Here is a 22,667-nt window from a genome sequence, read left to right on the forward strand (position 1 = left end):
AAATTAGATTTGGATACAAATGTCTGTTTACTCAACATTCCTGTGTAACTTGAACAAGCTTGAGCAGTTCTGCAAAGATGAATGGAGTAAAAATGCAGTGTCCAGATATACACAGCTGATTAAGTCCTATCCACACAGGCTCTATGCTGTTATTGCAGGTAAAGGTGAATCTACTAAATACTGACTTGAAGGGGGGGAAGACATGTGCAATCGCTTGTTTTACATTTTATATTCTTAATTCATCGACATTACTTTTTAGAAATCTGTTTTCACTTTGGCATGAAAGACTTCTTTTTAAAGCAGTTTTTGTTTTCACAGTGCAGTTTTAGTAAATTCCCTTCACAGTGACTTTGGCTCACTGTTTACCATTGTTTGTAATCATAATGCTAAGTTAACTGGCTGTTGGTGGTAGCTTTGTAGTTTGAGAGTGGTTTGACCTCACCACTGTGTAACTAACGTTTTTGTCTCTCACAGAATCAGAGTCCCTGTGGCGACCGTTAAAGACGGCAGTGTCAAGCATCTGGGAATGTGTTATTAATTGCCTGAGTCTAGGAGTGCACATTCCACAGCTGAACACAGTGTGCCTGCTTTTAAAGGTCCAGTCCAATGGTTTTTTGATCCTGCATTTTTAAAGACTACTTGTCAAAATAGTGCTCTTTACCTTGTTAACATGCCCATATGGTGTTTTTCAAATGCTCAAAGACACATCAAGAGCAGTCAAAGCTGTAGCTGAGCATTTCCACTTTGAAATTATAGTATACCAATAACAGATTTTGTTACAGCCATAATTAGGATGAAAGTCGGTAATAGGATTCATCAGCATGATGAGGAGCTGGCAAGATGCTGCTGAAAAGTTTATCGGAATATGAATCATTTCACAGCCAGAGTTAGTCCAACAGGGACCCAAGGTTTAAAAAAAAGTAAAATGGTGGCTGAGCTTTGAGAGATTACCAATGGCTTGGGCACACATTTTATATATACTGCATATAGTTAAGTCAAGCTACCGCTATTTAAATAGCTCAGTTGAAACAGCCGTTGAGTCAAACCACATGTTCTCAAGTGGTTCCCAATTGAGAACATGTGGTTAAGACCCTACAGTATTACTGTGTGAATTTACCTGAATAATATTCAAATTTACCTGACGAAGTATCAAAGTTAAGGTTATTGAAAACCCAACAAATCCAAACATTCCCTGTGAGCAAGCATATTGGCAGCTCATTTTTACAGCTACACCATCATTCATGTTTTTTCTATTTTTTTTTCTATTCATGGCTTCACATTTTACAAGCACACTCTTGGTTCTGAATTTCTCCAACAACTGTACTGTTTTAGAAATTCAGACGACAATCAGAGCTTATTTTTGGCTGAGCTGCAGCTGATTTGCATTCAAATTGTGTGCACTCCTATTTCTGTTGTAAAACCCAGAGGATTTCTGCATGAACATGTTTCTGACAGTCTCTCTCTGATCAAATACTAGACAGATGCACGTCATCTGAGCGGACCGGGTGCTACCAAACAATGAACTAGGAAGGCGAGCTGCCATCCTGCTGTGTAAATATTCCTTGTGTACTTTCCATCTCAAACACACACAGTATCTATACATCTTCATTCTCTGCTCGGTTGCAGGGCCTAAGATCTGCCACACGAGGGAGCCTGCAATCCATGTTGTAGATCCAAAATCTTAACCTTTCATTTCGTTCCAGTAGTTTGCAGCCAAGGGAATGAGTCAGAATATCATGCCACCATTTTCTTTCTTACTTCTATTATAGCACAGCTCTCCCTTTGATAACAAATGATGGATATAATGACCTATGATGTGCTAAATCTTCGTTGACGTGTGGGTGGCGGTGGGAGGATGGAAGTGCTGAGGGTAGCGTGTGGTACAGATGAGTGCACGGAGGCTGATATCTGATATAGAATTTATTTAAAAAGAAAGAAAAACACCCTGTGCATAATTTGGAGTTGAATTTTTATGCTTTAAAAATAAAATATACTGTGCTAGAATCTGACGTCCAATCCTCCACTGATATGCAACAGAAAGAGGAGAGGTATAGCCACAATGATAAGATGAACATGATGTGTAAGTCTCAGTGACTCCAGGTTTCCTTGACAACAGTAGCATGGCAACAATCGCTCTATATACAATAATCTACCTTCCCCTCTCTGCTCCTTCTCCTATCGCCGAGCTTCGTAAATCCACTTTATATTTCCTTAGTTCCTGTCTGCTGTTCTTTCGCCTATTTCACTGCTTCCTATTGCCATGGATACTAAAATAGCCCAGAATAAATTAACACAATATGAATCATAACCAAAGTCTAACCCGCTGACGAGTTGTGAATATGTGTGGTCATGGCTTAATCCTGGGCTTGCACTGTTGTTTCAGTGTGATCATTGATTTCTTCTTCAGGGCAGTAAGCAAACTGTGAGTGTAATGACAGAGTCCAAGGTCAATATGCAGAGACTTTCTCAAGACTCAAAAAAGCAATTTATTTAGCTCTCAAAGCTGTGAGGGTGGCAGGTAAGTATCACTACGGCAGTTTATTTACATGATTTCTACAATAGTATTTAATCTTCTCTTTCTCTGTTTGGTCTTATGTACAAAATTTCTACATCAACCTATAGATAAACATCATTGCTAAGTTTTTTTGTTGTCATTCTGCCTGTTTTCCTTTGCTGGATGTGCATGATGGTCACTCACAACATTGTCCTGTTATTACTCGGGCTCCTTCACACCTCCTGTCTTGTCCACTACTTGCTGCATGACACCCTCTTCTTTCTCTTTGTTGGTAAACTACATCACTTCCAGCTATCTGAGGTAAACAAGCTAACCATCAAACTCTTCACAGTGCACCCAGGTCGTGGCACGAGCGGGACTTCTGCCTCAGGAACTTGCCCACTTCTCGCTCTCGAGGGTACCGGGGCACCAGGCTGGACAGGAAACGTTTGGCACGCGAGGTGATGCTTTCACGCTGGCCTACTCCAGTCATGTCCTCCGCGCTGGTCCCCGGGGGCCACGGAGGCTGGCCCCTGGCTAGTCGCACCGCGCACTCCAGGAGCTCCGGGGTACGGTGATCCAGAGAGGCCGAGATCTCCAGATAGAGGCAGTTGTAGAGGGCGGCACTGGACATGGCCTCTGAGAGGGGAGATGGAGAGGAGAAAAAGATGAATGAAGGTATGTCACAGCTTTTAAATTTATACCTAAAGTGACAGTCTCTGGTGTCACCCATTGTCAATAGAAGGCTTTACTCTCTGTAGGGCCGTGAGGGCTGGAGTCTATGCCAGCTGACAGGTCGCCAGTCTATCACTGGGTAACGCAGGAAGACATTCACACCTAAAGACAGTTTAGAATCACGCAGGTCTTTGGACTGTGGTAGGAAGCCAGAGCACCCAATAAAAAACCCTACAGGGAGAACATGCGAACCCACACAGAAAGACCCCAGACCAAGATCTGAACCCAGCAAGCAGTGAGGCAACAGTCATAGCCACTGCATCAATGTGCCGGTCGGCAGTAATGTCAGTTTGCTTAAAAGCAGGGCTGGTTGTATTAAAAAAAGATATGAATGTCACAGTTCTAGTGGAAATGGTCACTTTTTTTTTTTACCATTTTTTCCAGTGAAGAAAACATCATCTGTACCAAGCAAGCTTCTATGTAGCAACACAATACTTCATTTATAATAGCATTCTGTGATATATTTCATTGTTTTTGCAAAAAAATTGCTTGTCCTGTATTTTGCAATATGGCTATTGCGATATTGATAATATGTTAATTAAGTTTTCAGCCCTACCTATAAAAGAGAAACGAAAGTCCTTCAAATATATTGCAAAGCTACTTTGGTGCATATTTTGCACATTATGTTCCATTTTGCATGAGCTACTGGACACCGGATTCTATTATCTATCTATCTGTCTGTCTGTCTGTCTGTCTGTCTGTCTGTCTGTCTGTCTGTCTGTCTGTCTGTCTGTCTGTCTGTCTATCTGTCTGTCTGTCTGTCTGTCTGTCTGTCTGTCTGTCTGTCTGTCTGTCTGTCTGTCTGGCTGTCTGTCTGTCTGTCTGTCTGTCTGGCTGTCTGTCTGTCTGTCTGGCTGTCTGTCTGTCTGTCTGTCTGTCTGTCTGTCTGTCTGTCTGTCTGTCTATCTGTCTATCTTTACTCCATTCTGAGTAACTAAGCAGCAGCCAGGCTATACTATATATCATCTAAAGCTCATATGAGGGGTTACCAGAGGACTCTTCTATTTGGAGAACCAATTACCCCTTAAAAGTGAGCTTTCCAAGTCTGTGATCTATAATAGGTGGCCAAAAGGTCAGGAACAAGCCATTATGTCTTCATAATGAAAGCCATAGTCTTTCATCATGGAGGGTGTTGAAGATGTCGGTACCAGAAGGAAGCACCAGGTGATTGCTTTCCAACACTGTGAAACACGGTAGGGAACAATAAGAAGCAGCTTATCAGGCAGTTCAGGTGATGAGGGAGGAGTGTTTTGTTAAGTTTATTTTTTTCTGAGACAGGTAAACCGATATTCAATGTTTAGGGGAGCGACTACAGTATGCGTTAACGCACTACGACAAGTAAAAGCCAGTGAAAAAATGAAAGGATGTGCAGGGGGAGCGGTTTGTTTGCCAAGTTAGGCTGGATTTATTTTTCGCTGTGCTACTTGGATCTGTGTTTCTTTATACTTGCGTAGTAATTTTGTGTTGTTTTTCTTTTCCAATCAGCTTGCCTGACATTGTTGTTCAGATGTAGGAGGAGTGCATGTCGACTCCCCAGAGAGCCTCTGCAACCTGTGATTACCCCGTGGAGTCATTTACATGCATCTTTGGTAAGACATAATTCCTCTGTGAGCAGAGAAGATGTTAACTCAGTTTGATCTACGACAAGCTGCAGATATTTTGACCTCAGATTCACTTAAATGAGGCAACTGTAAACTCTGTAAACTACCTTAAAGACCCTGAAGAAATATTTTATTCAGCAGCTTCTTGCTTTGAGCAGTGGGGTTTTATCTCTCAACTGGAGCAGTTCTAGCACATCCAAATGTGAGGATTTTGTATTTACATGTTTGTTTGTGATTTTATTATTAGTTTGTTATGATTCTTTGCTTATGTTCTATCAAATGGGATCAAGCCATAACAATACAGGCCTCATTGGCTAATGCTGTGCCTGGTGATTGTTTTTTATAAATAGCTAGAAACTGAGGAAAAATGCTTAAATTGTGAAGTTGAGCCCTATATATAGGCTGTGTCTAATAGTCGCTAAGCTTGTGTTTAAAACTGCATTAGTGTGGACAGGCAGTGAACGCTCTCCTGCTTCTACTGTAATTGTATCTCCCCTCAAACTGCCATGAAGCCTGGCATTTACCTTAGTGTTTATTGACAGAGAGAGAAAGCTGAAAATGTCAACACCAACTGTGAGGATGAAAGCCGTGCTAGAAGGAAACCATGAAAGAGGCCAGGCAAAAGGGGAAAGGGATAAAAATGGAGGTTGATCTCACCTTGAGAGGTGACCTCACGGGTGCGAACGAGGTCACTCTTGTTACCGACGAGGATGATGGGAGTTTGCGGCTGAGTCTCTCTCAGGAGAAGTCGGAGTTGAGCGGTGCGGTGGAAACTACGCCTGTCAGTCACAGAAAACACCAGAACACACACCTCACACTGCAGAGCCGACAGGTCCTGAGGGACGGACAGAAGCAGACACACAACGTGTTACAGCACAATGAATTTTACAGTGACTTAGAATACTCTGAAAGTCTTTGTGGAGCTGTGAAATGTGAAAACACACACACCAGGAATCCTGAAAGACTCAATAATATTCCATGGTATCAAAATCTTTCCAAAAAAACTAACAACTGCAGCAGTGCAGTTTGAAAAAACAGCAGAAAATTGCATTTTCTATCTGAGAACTCCTGCTTAGTGATAAATCAAAACTAACTGCTGTACACCTCCAATTCTTAGTAGCACACACATATAGCCATCCAAAGAGGCACAAATCTCCAAAAAAAACCCAATTTCCAGCATGAATCCTGCACAGATAAACGTCAGCCTGTCTTTAGTGAGTACTGCTATGTTCCATTGACTTTTCATTAAATTTTAATTAAGTCTACAACTAACCACAGACCCCCAAAAAAATGTTGCACCCTAATGACAGACATTAGTGTTATACTGCAATTATAGAAGTAAATTCCTCATAAGGCAAACATTACAGTGCCTCTCACATCAAATATAACTCATAGCAAAAAGAGTAACATAAAAAAAAACATATCAAAAAAGACAGATTGTGTCAGAAGAGTGTGTCTTCTGTGTTTTCACACAGCCGCGTAAATCCGAAACATTATTGCAGTCATTTGGCACATCACTCTCTGTAGGCGACTCTCTCTCTTGCTCACATCCACACACAGATGTCTCTGGACTGCACTCGAGGGAAAAGAGGGAAAAGTGTGCAAAACAACCTGATAATGAGCTTTCCTCAGGCAAACAGATGCAGATGCTGCAGATTTATTGTCCCCTTTTTGTCACACGCTTCCGTGGACTTGGCTTCAATTTTAAATTTTTTTTTTTGTCAAGGATAACAAACAAGGCACTGGGCTCCAGATGTGCACAATATGCACAAATAACATGCTACATATGCACCTTTTTTTTGCATATCTTTTGGATGTTTTTCCTCTTTCATTTAACAACATACTGTCCCTTTAATGTCATTTCTTATGCTACATGCTAGTTGCATGAGCAGCATGTCTGAGTGTGGTGTAGCCACCTTATGCCCAATGCATGCTGGGATACACTTCAGTTCAAATTTGTTTGAGTGAAGAGATGCATGGATTCGGTAAGTTTTCTCTGTACACACACTTAGATATTCTGACACTTTTTGTATTTCGGTCGCTAATACAGCAAAACACTATCCTCTGCAACTAACAAAATTATTTAAATTGAAACTGAAAAGGTGCATATTGAATTCCTTCTTAAAATAGTCCATGTCTTCAGCAGCCCTATATGCTAGTATATATGCCACAGTGAAATGCTGTATACTGCTGCAGAGAGGGCTCAGTGGCCTAATGAGGGATCAGGGAGAGTGGGAACGATAAGGTGTTGTTTGTCTCACCTGCCTCCAGTTGTCATAGATAATGATGGTGCTCTCCTCGTCATCCACGTCGACCACGCGCACATAACCCTCCCCTAAGGACAAGGAGAGCAGCAGTTAAGGCTCAGATGGGTGCTGTGGTTTATTTACTCGCTGCTCACTGTGAAAATGGCCCTACAGGCTGCCTCTGCACGGCATTACACTGCCCTGCATCATTCCCTTTAAAACACACGGCATCTGTACCATCAGAATCCACAGATGCCGTCCTGTCCATGTCCCCAGCGAGAGCAATGGCCAGGGAGGACTTCCCCACGCCGTTCTGCCCCAGTAGGGCGATCCTTAAAGGCCCCTCAGGTCTGCCCTCCACAGCCACGGTTGAAGTGTCGTCCAGGGCAGAGCTGAAGCTGATCGGTGAAGCAGAAGGTCCAGCCGCTCCTGACATCCAGTCGCAGTCATCGTGGACGGCTTCTTCTCGCCTGAGCAGGTGCTTAATTGGCAGAGGAGTGCTTCCCCTGCGAACTGTCGGTGTGCTGGACAGAGTCATATTGTCGCACTGGAGGAGAGAAAAATAGATCATCATTATGTAACATTTGAAGCCACTGTCTTTTCAGATCCGGTGTTTCTCATGTGCCAAAAGAAGCCCCAAACTTGATCTGCCTTGTGTGTCTGCGTGATGTGACTTCAGCTAATAACTGCCCTTGTAAGAGACAACATGAGTTATTAAGTTTCAAACATTTCCTATTTACAGCAAACTTCCATAATGGACAAAACACAGAAAACATTACACAACTCTTTTCATAATCTGACTGGTACCCCTAAGGAAGAGCAAGCTCACCTTAAAATCTACAGTAAAAATTGCTTCCCACTCAGAGGGAACAGAAAATAACACTGACATCATATAAAGTTATTATTTCAAACTTGTCAGCAAACAGTGACCAATTACGGCAGCAGTTGTGGAACAACTTAGAATTAGTAGACTGTAAAATAACAGTTTACCATTTAAATTTTTTATACATATACATATTGTTTCTATCAAATAATGGTACAGATTTTGACGCTGACATTTCTTACAGTTTTGACCTGTTTTATATTTATGGCTAATGTGTAGATCATTTTTTCTGAAATTTTACTATTTATTTGTAAAATAATTATATGTCCGAGGATTTAAATAGAATAAAAAGAAATTAATTTTCCAATGGACGTTGTAAAAGAATGAATCATCACTTAAAAAATCCAATTTTTTGATGTGCACTTCAGGTACAGTTTTAACGCTTAAAATGTAAATAAAAACTTTTCAAAGAAAATCGGATTTAACAAAACTGTGAAAATCTGTAACAGAATAGTTTAACAAATTATCTACAAATTTCAGTCCTTTATACATATATATATATATATATATATATATATATATATTTTTTTTTTTTAATGTCAAATAGTAGTACAGATTTTTGATGTTGACATGATTTACAGTTTTGACCAATTTTTTTGTGGTAAACATGGTAAACTAAATTAAATCTTTCTTAACAGATACATAGGTATAATCCGTAACAGCCTAACAAACAATTTACCATTTTTCAATTATTATTATGCATATTTATCTTTTTTAAACAACAGCATATATCAGTAATTTAACATTGATTTTTTCTGATTTAAATATAGTTTACAAAATAGCGTAATTTTACAGTCTGTGAAATAATGCTACAGATTTTTGATGCTGACATTATTTACAGTCTGTAAATTAATTACTTTTTCTGTGGTTTTGCTAGTCATTGCCTATAATTCACCAAAACAGGCAAAGTCTGAAATACCAGTGAAATGTTTTACAAATTGCAGTTAAAAGCCTTCTTTAAAAACAAAACAAACAAACAAAAAGATTAGCAGAAAGTTTCGTTAGTTTAACATTTCCTGCTTATAGGAACTGACTCCAAGTCTACTATTGTGTTGTGATGCAGGACACCTCCACCCTGCACCACCACCTACCTACACAAACACAAACAGTCAACAAGAACAAGCAAACATCGCTACATCCCACAAACACGTTGTCCCCAGACCTGGTTGGCTCACTGAGAAGCTCCTGCAGCTCCTTACCTTGGTCGCATTCTCATCGTTGCTGAGCCTGTCCTCGGGCACATCTGTCGGCATCTGCAAACTGAAATCAAGCGATCGGGAAAAATGAGGAGTCCAGAAGATAGAACAGAGAAGAAAACCACCACCACCACCCCTCCCCACCCCTTCCTCACCCCCTCCTCACCCACTGACTTTATGAACCAGAGCCAGAGCCAGAGCGAGATCTCTCACCTGTCAGGTGGCTGTCGGCAACTACAAAGTAAGCGCGGTGTCTCTCTCTCTCTCTCTCTCTCTCTCTCTCTCTCTCTCTCTCTCTCTCTCTCTCTATCTCTATCCTCCCTCCCAGGCTTCCTCTCTCCCTCCCTCTCTATCTCCTGCTCCCCCTCTCTCCCCCTCTCTGTCTCTCCTCAGGTTAGGGCCCGGGTCCAGTTCTGCAGACCGTCATTCATCACCGCTTTCCAGATTGACTTGATGCATAAAATCTCCCCAAATCTTGCCACTTTTTCTTTCTTTTTTCCTTCCTCCTGTTTGCAAAAGAGAGTCACAGCGGCTGGACTCACGCTCTGCTAGTGTCTGCAGCAGATGCATGCGACTCAGTGATGAAGCAGCGTTGCAGGGATGCATGCAGGGAGATGCCGCGCCTGGTGTCACGAATCTCATTGACCTCTGGATGATGGGGGTTATGCAGAACCTGGCCGCTAGGGGGCAGTGTAACACAAGACAAGGCCTTTCCTCAGTAATTGGCTTTGTTTGTGTGCACATCCTTGGGGGATATATGTTTCAAAAATGCACCACTGGGGGATTTTCCTGCTGCAGAACAAAGGTGTGACAGCCTGACTACCTGTTTACCAACTCTTTCATTCTGTCTCTCCTCTTTTCCGTCACCCAACCCCCCCCCCTCCCCCACGTGTGACCTTTTCCTTGACATTTAATCTTTTTTTTTTTTTATTCAATCAAGCCTTTTTCCAGTCACCGAGAATCCAAGGAGCGTATTTGGACGTGTTTTCTGTCAGAATGTGAGCGTGGTCGTGAGCAGTGGTGCGTCCCTCCCACACAAAGCCACAATAGACTCCGGCAGTGAGCAGCCAGGGCGCTATTATAACCCTAATCCTGCTCCTATTATACAGGCCAGAGAGAGAGCGAGAGACACAGAGAGGGAGGGAGAGCTGAAGATGAGGTCATCCCAAACAGTGCACACACCCAGGGTCACTGCCTCACTATAGAGGCACTCTGATAAAGGGAGGGATGGTGCAGGGCCTGGGGGGCTGCAGAGAAAAGGGCCTGCAGGAGGGCGAAAGATGCTCAGATAGGTGAACGGACAGGAGATGAGGTCAAAGCCTGCTTTCAAGGTGCACAAAAAAAAAAAAAAAAACACACACCGACATGTGACGGGGATGGTAAAGTACTTTGTTTATTTCATATGCATATGAAACCACACTACAACAGGAGCAGAGAACCACGATAATGGCCGTCGATTTTTGAAATAATGTTAATTCTAATCACGAGTGGATAAAAGAATAAACTGTAGGAAAGTAAAAATACACGCTAATGGAAATAAAACCAGTAAAATAATTAGAATCAGTACATAAATAAACAATAAATACTGAATAAATAAGTGAATAAATAAAAGAACAATTTATTTAACCTACACCCAAACAAAATAAATAGCTCTAATGCATGAACCCTGGCAATGATTTCATGGGACAGTTAAGAATGTGTCTCCATGAAGAGTTTTTTTTTTTTGTTGCATTTTTAAAATTCCATCCCTGCACCAGTTTATTTTTTTTTCTTGTTTGCATCGGTAGCCCACAGTACCCGAGTCCACAGTGACCAGCTCTGTGGTGCTGCGTGTCGCATTAATGTGGTGATTGTCATACGGAGGTGTTCAATCTGCCCAAAAATAGCTTCTCTATGCTGGAGAACTGGACACAACCACACAAATCATGCCACACTCTTTTTTTTTTCTTTTTGTGCCTGCTGTGATGGGTTTCTTTGCCTCTCTTTGCTTAAGTTAAGCACACTAACCAGCTCCATGTCCCTGTATGTAAAAAAAACACAAAAAACCCTGTTTTGAGAGCAAACAGCAAGTCTATTCTGGCCAAAGGTCACCATTTCCAACTAGCAAAAACGTTGATTTCTTTGCTAAAACACAAGAGCAGTATCCCCCAACTATTCATTCAGCACAATCACTGAAAGATTCCCATGAAAAGGTATCCTTGTACATTCTTTAATCTATGATTATTCATTTTACAAAGAATAACAAGTCTTGGTGAGCTTAAACACTTTGGTAGGCAACTGTGAAATATTAGCTGGCAAATACTTAACTGCATGCCATGGATACTTTATCCAAGCCCATACCACTCCACATCCAGCACCACTGCACTATTCAGACCTCTGCAGCTTTAGCAGCTTATTGTAAAAAAAGAAAACCTACAGTGAGCCTCAACCACTCATTTGGAGAGTACATTGCAGATTGCATAGATAACATGCTCAGCAGTGTGATTGTTTATTGCAAAATAAAGCATTTCTGATCCATTTTTACAGTTTGTTGCACCAATACCACAAGCAGAGAGTTCTCAGCCTGTGAACTATCATTCACAGTAAAGTAAATCGGCAAAGCGGCCTAGGGCTGAGTCTAACCCTATGAATTAACAGTCAGTTCCCCTTCAGAACACTCAGGGGTGGTTTTCACAGTTGTATCGCCCCCCCCCCCGAAAAAAACGCCTGCCAGTGTCTCTCTTCCACTTTCTCTCTCACACACAAACACATGCACACACACACATACACATCATTGTTTTCTTCCCCCAAGTCTGATTACTCATCACTGATTGCTCCGATTTGGCTGGTCTTGTTTTTTTCTTCTTCTTCCTCCTCCCCCTGTGGGTTAAACTCAGAGGAAGTAGTCAGGGGGCGGGGAAGGTGGGTTGCTGGTGCGGGTCGGTGGAGCGTCGGCGCCGTTGCTGCCGCCAGTACTGTGGTTTGTGCTGAGGAGCTTCTCGTAGCGAGCCTTGTAGGCGTCTCTCTCCCTCAGCACTCGAGTCAGCTCGCACTGTAGCTGTTCCAACTGAGGAGAAGGGAGAAAACAAGACAATCTGATGGTTTATTGTGCTATTGTGTGTTACCAAGTTACAATATGAAGCTATAATCCAAAGATGTTCCCTTAGAAGTCATGGCAGGAATGCAGTATAAAGGAAGATATATCAGACGCCACTGTTTTCACATCCTTTAAAGGTCCCATCTTATACCCTTCTTCAGCAAGTTATTGTAAGGCTCACATGCACGCAGAATGTGCATCTCAAGTTTGAGCTCAAAGTACTGTACAGACGGTTAATTCTACCATACCTATAGTACCCCTGGTTTTAGCCTTGTTCCAAAGCGGCTGTTTCAGTGTCTGTAGCTTCAAATCCAACTGACCTGCAGCTGCCTCCACCTCTTTCAGGAAGTGGATTAAGTCTACACCTCCTTCTGCATCTATTCTGCTCAGTGATTGGCTGAGACCAGCCCAAAGTAGGAGAAGCCAGTGGGATAACCTGCTGTGACATCACAACAACTCAGAGACACACTTTCTGATTTAGGAAGAAAGAAATCTATCATACAGGCTGTTTCAGAGTCTGTAGTTTTAAATGCAACTGAGCTGCTGCTGAGTCCACCCCTTTCAGAAAGAGGGCGATCTATTGTGTTCAATGTTTGGCTGAGAGGAGCCCAAAGTGGGAGGAGTCAGTAGAGTAACCTGTTGTGACATCACAACAGGCTGCAATCCTAACTAGCTTAGTCAGAGACACGTTTTCTGATTTACGGAGAAAGAAAAGAAACAAAGGGAATGGTGTTTTCTAAAGTTTTGTGGGCCTAGAGATAAACAGAAAGTTTTCTGTTTTGCCAAATATGGCCTATTCAGGAAGACAAATCTACATTAAAGCTGAGTAACAGGACAGAAAATGTTGTGTACCTGTTGTGTGAGCACATGTTTTTCTGACTCCAGAGCGTGGCGGTGCTGTAAGCGCTTGTAGCGGCACGACTGGGCATAGCCGCGGTTCTTTAGCGTACGGCGCTTCTGCTTCAGGCGCACCACCTCGTCCTTGCTCACCCCACGCAGGTGTCGGTTCAGCTCGCGCACCGACAAGCTCACCAGCTGCTCATCAGAGAAGCGCTCGTTCACCCCACACTGCCGGGCAGATGGAGAAAACACACAGAGAGAATATGGTGTTTGTCAAACAGGCGCTGGAGACACACGCTGGAAGTGATCACAGTGTGCACAGTTACAGGAGCGTGGAGTGGATTCGTTCCAGGATTCAGGCTTTATACATACATTTGTGCGACCATGATGGTGTGCAGATTGTGTGTCAAACTGAGGGTATTTGTGTGGAGTGTGAAGCACGTCTGTCTGTCTGTCTGTCTGTCTGTCAGGGGGCACATTTCGGCACCACATGTCCATAATCTGTCATGTAATCTGACTAAGTGTGGGTGACAGTTATCAGGATTACGCACAGCAATAATAGCAGATATTATCATAAGCTCACACTGTGCTCTATAAAGAGATCCACTCTGACATCTCAATCAACCAGAACACAAAGAAGTTTTCTAACTAATAAATTACATCCAGAAGCAAGCAATCGAGCTATTAGAAGCCTAGTATAATGTAATTGTAATCAGAAATAAGCCTTTATTAAGGCATTTGTCAGCAACTATATGGGCCTCCTGTGTGCATCCACAAGGATGCTGCTGTATAAACAGAATATAACGTGAATATAGAAGATGCAGATGTAATAATATGAAGTATGTCTTTGTAGGAGAGTTGGTGATGTAATGCAACTTTACAAGACTTTGCAAAGACAAAGATTTAACTTCAACGTGCTGCTGTCTTGTAGAGAGCAATCCTTAAAGTAATACTTGAGATAGACACAGACATTAATAACCGTGTTCTAATGTCCTTATCCTAATCCTTCACTGCGCGATCCTTCTCTCCTTCCGCCCGGCCCTCTAATGCGACATGTGCCACCGTCTTCTCACTCCACGTCTTTCACCTCCAGAATTTTCCCACAGTTTATTGATTCCCACTGAGTGTCATGACAATGCCTCATCTAATCTGTGTACCTGATTGACTTGTGGGTGGTGATGATGGTGATGGCTGCCATGCATGGGGTGGTGCGGGTGATGCTGATGGTGGTGATGCTGGTGGTGATGAAGGCGGCCCTGGGGGCTGAGGGGTTGTGGATAGGGAGCTGAGGTGGGGGTGGCATTGGGGAGCGATGGAGGGGCTGATGAGAGGAAGACGAGTGGGCGATGGCACATGTCGGCCGCCTTGGTGCAGGAGATGTCACCTCCGCTGTCGCTGCTAGAGTCGCCCAGGTTGCTGCTGGAGCTCTGAGAAAGACCCGGAAACTGCAGAGAGGAGGAGATGCAGTCAGTTTGTTTCATGTAAAAGAGGAAAGAGCCATAACTCAGGGATGAGATTTTTACCTGTGAGCTGACAGCTGCAGCAGCAGAGTTCAGCAAAGCCTCCACAGCATCCTCACAGCCCAGGAAGCCATTCACAGGCCCCCTCTCTCGGTCCCCTCGCTCCGGCACCCCTCCCAAGGCTCCCAGCAGAGTGGCAGGCCCCGTGACTTCACCTCCAAACTGCTGCTGCAGCGCTGCCAGCCAGATCAGGTCCTCCAGTGAAGCCGGAGTGGGACCCTGTGGGCCTCCGTGGCCCGGGCTGCCCTCCACGTTCCCCTGAGAGCCAGAACTGATGCCGGAGGTGAAGCTGTTGGATATGGAGATGGGGAAGGAGATGGAGGAGGAGGACGAGGAGAGAGAGGAGGAGCCCGAGGGCGGCGGATGGGCATCGCTGAGCGTCGGCGAAGGTGGCAGAGAGTTGTAAGGGCTGGAGCTCAAACTGGAGTCCTGTGGAGGGTGGCTGGTGTACGGAGAGCTAGACGGGTCGTGGGGGAGGCCAGATTTGGGGTACGAACATGGAGGAGGCAAAGGAGGACTGTCTGATTTCACCTCAAACTTAAGGAGGTCAAAGTCGTTCAGGTACTCCATGGCCAGGGGGCTCGGGGGGAGAGACGGCATGGGGAGGGAGGGTGAGGACATGGTGGCTGCTGCTGCTGCTGCTACTGCTGCTGCTGCTACTGCTGCTGCTGCTGCTGGTTGGAGCTTCAATAGAGTTTTTCCTTGTGTCAGGATCGTTGGAAAGTCCTCTCCTCCGCCTCAGTGCGGCTCATAGACGGCAGCAGCAGGGATGTCAGGAAGTCGACTGGTTGGCGAGTTTCCTCTGAGAGAAACCGTTCGTCCCCTTGTCCTTGTCTGTGTTTCTTTTGTCCTGAAGAAACAAAGGAATGGAAAGGAAGGGTTTGGGATACAGGGGCAAGAGAAAGGGATGGCCAAGTCAATCAATCAACCATTTCATAATTAGGCACCCTACAATTGATTTATATTCTCTAATAATGCAGTACTGCATGATGGAACTGATGCAATAGGACCTGAGATAAATGGTTTATCAATCAATTAATCAGACTTTACTTGTATGGCAACTCTCACACAGCTTAGTGCAGTTCAAAGTCAGCAGAATAACTGATAAAATGACAATAAGACTGAATAAATACAGAGAAAAATACAGCTGCATTTAAAAGGGATTGTTCAAAATTAAAGGGACAAAACATAAATCAAAAAATTAAAACTGGATAATTAGACTAAAAGATAAAGTATAAATATTCAATGACATACAAAATCGACTAAAAGCTTTATGAAATAGATTTAAAAGGCACAGAATTAGAATTAAATACAATAAAAACTGACAAAGTGTCAGCGTCTTCATTTCAACAACAATACCACTTGACAGTCAACAGGTTAAAGAGAGGTTCAGGTGTGTTACAATAATGTGGCCTTAAGCTGATAGGCTCTAGCAGAGATGAGTATCAGGCGGCTATAAGCTCATGTGTTTCTGTGGCCTCACCCACTGACTTTTTATTTCCATTTCAAACTTGTAGTTTTCAGCCCCAACTAATGTAGCCTCCTGTGATGTCACTTGTTGACATTTTTATCTGACTTTGCACAGCTTACTTTGCCGCCACAAAAAGGCTTCATACTACTTTATTCACAGACACAATCCACAAGATCTTTTAGTCAACTCATAAATTCATCAGAAAGCCCCTTGAAGTAAAGTGTTGTAATTTTCCATAATTAAAATACATGTTTTTACCCTAATTTTTGTATATTTACTGACTTTTTATTGTTAATAAAGGATATTTACATGCATACAAACAATGTATAATTAGATAGATATAATGAGAAATTATACGTATATAAAATGTCTCGATAGTAAAAACTGCTTAAAAGACATTCATTCAAGATTTTTGTTATGCTAACTTCAGTAATTATACAAGATAGTCCTATACAATTATAGAACCAATACTTCTTTTTCAGTTACTTGTCACTTATTGTATCTAATTTGAATTCAACTACTAATATTCCACAGTTTCAACTACTAAAAAAAGAGAAAAACATTAGTTATATTACTATAATATTCTTGTTTTATATCATAAAGTTCAAATATTCTTCAGAGAAATTTGTACTTACTCACAGTTACAGGTTTGTAATGTTACTCTACATTTGACAAGCAAAATCTGAACAGTCTGTTTCTGTACATTCATTGATATTTTAGCGTCTTTCAAAAATATGAAATATCTTTGTTGTCTAGTCTTAAAGTTTGAGATCTTTTCACTGTGATGCTGCACAGGTTGCACACCATAGTTGTAAAATGATTGCACTACAAACACCTCGCCAAAAAGGTCAGTTTGACTTTGTTGATCGTGAAGTTAGTCTGTGTGAGGTAGGCCTTGTTTGTGTGTTATATTAAGACACTAATCTATAGCACATCCCCCACCTCTGCCCCCCATCTTAATACACACATGTATAGGACTATAAACGTCGGCACACTCACATACACGTGCACGTTTGCAGCCATATATTTGTGTTTGCAATGTATATAGACAACGCAGAACTTCTACACTAAACTTTTACATTTGTGTGTGTTCGAGTGCATTTTCTGCCATTTCACTGTATAAATGACAAATCCTGATCGTCACTTTACGTCTTTTTATCAAGTAAAGCCAGATCTCATCTCTAAGCTGACTAAATGAAGGAGTTTGTTATTCTGTAAGTAAAAATTACAATCAAATGTTTTGTCAGAAATGGCCTCTCCTGCCCTTTCAGGTGTTGTATTTTTTACATGTCTGGGCTGAAATAATTGCCGGTTATCATGCTAATGGACTCACACACAATAGATATAACACATAATATATCCAGAAACGTCTGCTCGCTGAACACATAACTGACTGATGTACAAGAATTCGGATGGCTTAATCATTTTTGACAGAAAGATCCACAAGTCTCAGAGACCAAATCCAATTATCAAGAGGTTCAGACTTTAATCCAGAGCCAGAGAATTTCTAGAATTGATTGAAGTTTTATTTTATGTAGCTGAAAAATGTTTTTTTTAAGAAACTGATGATGAGGTTAAAAGCAACACATTAAAATCACAGAATTAGTTTTTTCTCTCCTCTTATAGCAGATTCAACACCAAAAAAACTATTTTTGTTGAAGAAACTCTATGATGAAGTGACAAGTTACATATTAAAATGATAGTAGTTGTTCTTTTTAATTCTTTTATAGCATATCCAACATTAAAACATGTTTTAAATGAAAATAGACTCTAGAACAACTTCTTTGGGGTGTCAAACGAGTTCCACATCAACCTGACAACTTCAAACATTCAAACAGAGCTGAACAGACTGAAAGTATCCCCTCATAATATCAATGAAAATATTTCCAACGCATACCACACTGGTAACTTCATCAGAGAAAGCTGTGGAAGAGGAAACCTGCTTCCTCCAACACTAATGACAGGCCTTTAGATATAACAGTTATTGCTATTAAAACGCACACCTAATTAAAAAGTCCACCTTTGACTAGTGGCTCTGTGGCACAGCTCATTAGTTTTGCCCCCTGTGGCTCAAAATGGATTGTAAAAGAAAGCAAACAGTGACGGGGCTCCATGGAGGCCTCAATCTGGCTCCGGACCAGAGTCGGGGCAAAAAACACACACATGAGAGAGAAAAAAGTAGAATGAAGGGCGGCAGAGATAAAGGCCCGACACGAGACGACAGACAAACAAAGTGAATGAAATGAATCTTACCGTCGGTCATAGAGATGAAGGATGGTTACAGGCTCTTTTCAACATCCCCACCAAACACACACACACAAATAATCGACTGACTGGCTGACTGACACGTTTGGAGAGAGACACAGAGGAAACACAGGGTGAGTGTGTGTGTGTGTGTGTGTGTGTGTGTGTGGCGCTCAGTGCTGCACTGTATGGAAGAACAATGGCCCCCATTACTTGCACACAGGCTCAGAGATAAAATTCTTTCTGGATATGAAATAGCAATAATGTTTGAGTTTAAATCTTATTGCAAATTGGAAACAGAGTTGATGAGATAAAATGTGTAAGGTACCATTAATGTAGCAATAATAAGGAGCAAATCTAATTTCTTTATAACTATAAGCAGAACCGATAACATCAAAGCTCATCAGTACTACAATCCTAATCATTTACCTGACTTGTTCAATACCAAGTTTCAGTACCCACTTACAATTCTACAATTTCATTTTGCAGATGCTTTTATCCAAAGCGACGTACATCTGAGAGTCAATACAACACAAGCAAGGATCTAGTCAGGAGAAACAACCTGGATAAGTGCCATAAAACAAGTTCAAGAGTCATAATAGGACCGTAGCGTCTATAGGCAGTAGAAATATATTTTTTTGGTTTTGTTCTGTTTTTATTTGCAGTCTGTCACCTACACTACCAGTCAAAAGTTTGGACACACCTTCCCCTTCAATGGTTTTTATTTAATTATTTTCTACATTGTAGATTAATATTGAAGACATCAAAACTATAAAAGTATACATATGGAATTATCTTGTAAACAAAAAAGTGTTAATCTTCAGTATTAATCTACATTGTAGACAATAATACAAATAAATAAAAAGCACGAATGAGAAGGTGTGTCCAAACTATTGACTGGTGGTGTATATAGCACCTGTAATCTTTACTAGGTCACGTGAACTTGGCCAACTGTAAAATCAGGTCATTGCAAATAAGTATACAAGCTGACTGCAGATGAATCATGACTCAGCAAGTACTTTTTATGGACCAATAAGGAAAGAAACCCTGCGGCTGTATTATATTGGCTCTCTTATCTTTGATTTTTACCCTTCTGATGGAGGCAAATGATCATGTTTCAGTGAATTTTCCTTCATATGCATCAAAAAAACCTTGTCTTACATTTTCTAAAACCTTGAACTAAAGGAAAAATGGGAGTCTTACTTTGAATTGAATGCTCTTGCATGTTCTCCAAAATGTTGCTGCTACTTAAATAGAAGCTACAGTTAGCAGCCAATTAGCTTGGCCTAGCACAAAGACCAGCATAGTCCTTTCCAAAAGGGTAAAAAAATCTACCTACTACACACATCTTGTTTTGTTTAATCTGTACAAAAATAAACATAATAAAAAATAAAATTACAACCTTCTGTGTGCCTCATTCAACCAGTTGCAAGTTGCAGTTTAAATCCATGTCTGTTTAAACACAACTTTTTGGATACAAAATGTAATCATATGATAATTCCTTCATCATTTTATCCCATCAGACATTTGTGTGAAATTTTGTGTAAATTAGCCTAAGAATTTTTAAGTAATGGCCAGAAAAGGGTTTTGCGAGGTCTCAGTGACCTTAAGCTTTGATGTTTTAACAACCAACATCAAATTAATCAGTTAGGATGCAAGTCCAAGTGAATGGTTGGGCCAAATTTTAAGATAATCCCTACAGGCAGAACTCTCCTGTTTTCTACACCAACACAGCACATTACAAAGCCTAAACAAGGAAAGGTGCACCAGACAGTGAAATTCACTGTCTGACTTTTATACCTCCTTTCCTCTCCTGTATTAATATTTCTATGGTTAATTTCAGCCTGCTTTAGGTGAAAAGTCTTTATCATCACTTTACAAGGTTTGTATTGTGGCCTTTCTTTTGTCTTGTAAAGCAGTTTGACACTCTGTACCTGCAACATGCTGAGGTTTCATGGGGCCTGCCTTCTTCATGAATGACTCCTCACTTTCAAAAGAGAGGATCGGCTCAGTGGCCATGCTGGTCTCAGACTTATCCCGGGCTCCATTAGTGGTGTTGCCGTGATTTGTGAGATGAATGATGTCTTCAATGTGGGCAGTATCTTCTTTAGTGCACAGACCATTTTCATGTCTCATAGGCTGGACCCCATTAACCACTTGGACTGAGTGGCTGTGGGAGAGAGAGAGAGACAAAGCAGAATGTGGTTATAGTTATGATGGATCAGAATGAGTCATACAACAGATGAGTCATTCTGCCACTGTCCAATTACGGGAGTCATTTTAAACCTACCCCAAGAAGCGTGTTCAAATACAAAGAGTAAACATTTTAAGAAACCAAATCTTTCTCCCACTGTTACAAATGTTTACTCTGGGTCTGAAATGTGGGGCTCCTTGTGTTTTCCATTGAGGTTTACAACAATTCAAGCATTCTGCAGACTTGATTGGTAGTCAACTCCCAGCTTTGTTTTCTGGCACAAAACTTTAATACTCTTCATGGTGGTCTTGCATCAGTGTGAGCACAAAAAGAAAAGGGAGTTTTAGTATTACCTTTCCATGACATTGGTCTGTCCGTTTTCTGGCTTGTTGTTGGGCAGGTTGACCTCTGACTTTGGCTGATAGTCAGCAGATGCTGTAGGAAACAAAGTAAAACAGTCATTGCCTGCAATAACCGTGTAAATGAGTGTGACCGCGTATATTCAACATCCCACCGTACCTTGCATGGTGAACCACAGGGTGACAAATACCATTCACAATCATTCTTTCGCTGTGTCAGGGTAACTTTAATAGATAGACAACTGATGCCATATTTTCTTAGGGTATGCTTCTGCATAGTCCTCCACCTCACCCACACTGCATCCACACACTAACACACCCACGCAGAGCTGAACTAAGGACATGGATGTGGCTGAGACAGATTTCCACACCCCTGACTAAAGTGGAGGCATTCCTACCAGGCCCCAAACCACATCAGTGGCTGACTAATGTCTTCCTGCATCAGGAACTTTGAAACAAACAGAATTTCTTTAAGACGACATCGATTAGCTTCATCTTACGCATCTGTCATACGTGACATGAAAGCTTAAGTTGATGCTTCTTTAAAAAGTTATATATTAAGTATTGAGATAATTATTGCATAGTAGCAAGTAGGTATGCCTTAGAGCTGTGTAACATTACATATACTTGTTTTATTATGTTTTAAAAATAAATGTTAACTGCTGCAGGCTGTAGCCATAAGCCTGCTCTTCCTCTCCAATCCTCAGTCCCCAGGACTGGACAAGAAGTAAGCACACATGGGTTCTATTCAACAGAGTAGAACAACTCCAGCTGGTCAGGATATGAGGCAGTGATATAATCTAATAACCCTTTTATACAAAGTGCTTCACTGTGAATCAGACTCCCATCGGAACTGAGAAGAAACAGTCATCAAATGTGCCTTTGTTTAGTGGAACATATACAGGAGGTAACAAAAACTAGAATCCCATTCATGTGCCTTGAGATATCAATGAAAATTAGTGTGATAAGTAAAGTGCAATATCTGCAATAAATGAGTCAGGCAAAGTCTAAAATTGAATAGGTCATGCCTGTGCATTTGTTCAGTGAAGCAATAAGAGTTGAGTTGATTCCAAAAACCAGCACAAAGCATCCCCTTTGTTTTACAACCCTTCTCAGATAACACATCCAAGGTGATGGTAATTATCTTAAATGATTTCTGCAGATTAAAGGCTAGTCCTAAAGAGGTTTTGGAGAAGCTAAACTAGTGCAGTCTGATGTTCTGCTTACCTTTGCTGCTCTCTGCCTGTTTGTCGTTGACATGTGCAAGTGGGGAGGACTTTGTCTCTTTCTGTGGAAGCAGGAGATCATTTCAGTCACTTCTACTGGAAAGTTGAGCTCTGGTTTCTTGTCTTAGTTAAAACTCAAGAACACATGTACCTTGTCACCTCCATCTGTCTTGCGTGTTCTCTTCATGATCTCCTCCAGACGCTGAAAAAGTAAAAAAGGAACAAAACAGCGAAAAAATGTCACATAGAATAAAATGCCAATAACACAATCTATACTAAAACATAAATAGAAACGCAGCATGCAATTTTTTAAAAATTTAATTCTATCTATTCATTTTTAACATAGAGTATTAGTATTTGTTCCAATACAAGGCATCTAAACAACAAAATGGATGTCATTAAACAACCAAGTGCGCACTATATTAAAATAATAATGGGCAGATCGAGAGAGCAGAAATCACAAATCAGTTGTAGAGTGAATGATATTGTCAATGCAGGTTCATCCCACTGCTCCTGAAGGGCTTGGCAAAGTAGGCACACATTTTGGGGGAGAATCATGCTGTTAGATACGTTCATCCAAAG

At 41.5% G+C, this 22,667-nt stretch overlaps 3 protein-coding genes across 5 annotated transcripts; all 3 read right to left on the reverse strand.

Moving 5' to 3' along the window:
* Nucleotides 1-2,447: 2,447 nt before the first annotated feature.
* LOC111569623 (GTP-binding protein REM 2-like) lies at nt 2,448-9,716 on the reverse strand. Of its 3 annotated transcripts, none has more exons than XM_035948845.2 (6): nt 9,698-9,716; nt 9,159-9,219; nt 7,314-7,623; nt 7,092-7,165; nt 5,488-5,665; nt 2,448-3,133 (listed from the first exon to the last, which is right to left on the reverse strand). In XM_035948845.2, exons 2-6 carry the CDS (start codon nt 9,210-9,212, stop codon nt 2,841-2,843), a joined length of 909 nt encoding a protein of 302 aa, XP_035804738.1. In that variant the 5' UTR covers nt 9,213-9,219; nt 9,698-9,716; the 3' UTR covers nt 2,448-2,840. The 3 variants fall into 3 exon arrangements, with proteins under 3 accessions (XP_035804738.1, XP_023127634.1, XP_023127635.1); XM_023271866.3 differs by lacking the exon at nt 9,698-9,716 and adding an exon at nt 9,369-9,658; XM_023271867.3 differs by lacking the exon at nt 9,698-9,716 and adding an exon at nt 9,322-9,388.
* An 813-nt stretch (nt 9,717-10,529) lies between these two features.
* nrl (neural retina leucine zipper) lies at nt 10,530-20,206 on the reverse strand. The gene is made up of 5 exons (XM_023271788.3): nt 18,316-20,206; nt 14,595-15,441; nt 14,229-14,516; nt 13,084-13,299; nt 10,530-12,201 (listed from the first exon to the last, which is right to left on the reverse strand). The coding sequence occupies exons 2-5, from the start codon at nt 15,210-15,212 to the stop codon at nt 12,028-12,030; spliced, it is 1,296 nt and encodes a 431-aa protein (XP_023127556.1). The 5' UTR covers nt 15,213-15,441; nt 18,316-20,206; the 3' UTR covers nt 10,530-12,027.
* Nucleotides 15,299-22,327, reverse strand: LOC129347754 (MAP7 domain-containing protein 1-like). The gene is made up of 5 exons (XM_055005767.1): nt 22,237-22,327; nt 22,087-22,147; nt 20,854-20,935; nt 20,241-20,476; nt 15,299-15,441 (listed from the first exon to the last, which is right to left on the reverse strand). The coding sequence occupies exons 1-5, from the start codon at nt 22,270-22,272 to the stop codon at nt 15,299-15,301; spliced, it is 558 nt and encodes a 185-aa protein (XP_054861742.1). The 5' UTR covers nt 22,273-22,327.
* Nucleotides 22,328-22,667: the final 340 nt, after the last annotated feature.

This window comes from Amphiprion ocellaris, chromosome 2, assembly GCF_022539595.1.
Source record: "Amphiprion ocellaris isolate individual 3 ecotype Okinawa chromosome 2, ASM2253959v1, whole genome shotgun sequence".
In the NCBI taxonomy this organism is placed as follows: domain Eukaryota; kingdom Metazoa; phylum Chordata; class Actinopteri; family Pomacentridae; genus Amphiprion; species Amphiprion ocellaris.

Bases quoted from the DNA above. Each gene is read 5' to 3' on its own strand.
- LOC111569623 (XM_035948845.2), bottom strand. From the start codon at position 9,212: ATGCCGACAGATGTGCCCGAGGACAGGCTCAGCAACGATGAGAATGCG. The intron at 7,624-9,158 runs GTAAGGAGCTGC...TCTCTCCTCCAG, and splicing joins ACGATGAGAATGCGACCAAG to TGCGACAATATGACTCTGTC. The intron at 5,666-7,091 runs GTGAGACAAACA...TCCGTCCCTCAG, and splicing joins TCTATGACAACTGGAGGCAG to GACCTGTCGGCTCTGCAGTG.
- nrl (XM_023271788.3), bottom strand. From the start codon at position 15,212: ATGTCCTCACCCTCCCTCCCCATGCCGTCTCTCCCCCCGAGCCCCCTG. The intron at 14,517-14,594 runs GTAAAAATCTCA...TCCTCTCTGCAG, and splicing joins CTGCAGCTGTCAGCTCACAG to TTTCCGGGTCTTTCTCAGAG. The intron at 13,300-14,228 runs GTACACAGATTA...TCTGCCCGGCAG, and splicing joins ACCACCCACAAGTCAATCAG to TGTGGGGTGAACGAGCGCTT.
- LOC129347754 (XM_055005767.1), bottom strand. From the start codon at position 22,272: ATGAAGAGAACACGCAAGACAGATGGAGGTGACAAG. The intron at 20,936-22,086 runs GTAAGCAGAACA...TGTTTCCTACAG, and splicing joins ACAGGCAGAGAGCAGCAAAG to CATCTGCTGACTATCAGCCA. The intron at 15,442-20,240 runs GTACAGAGTGTC...TTGTTTCTTCAG, and splicing joins GAAACCTCAGCATGTTGCAG to GACAAAAGAAACACAGACAA.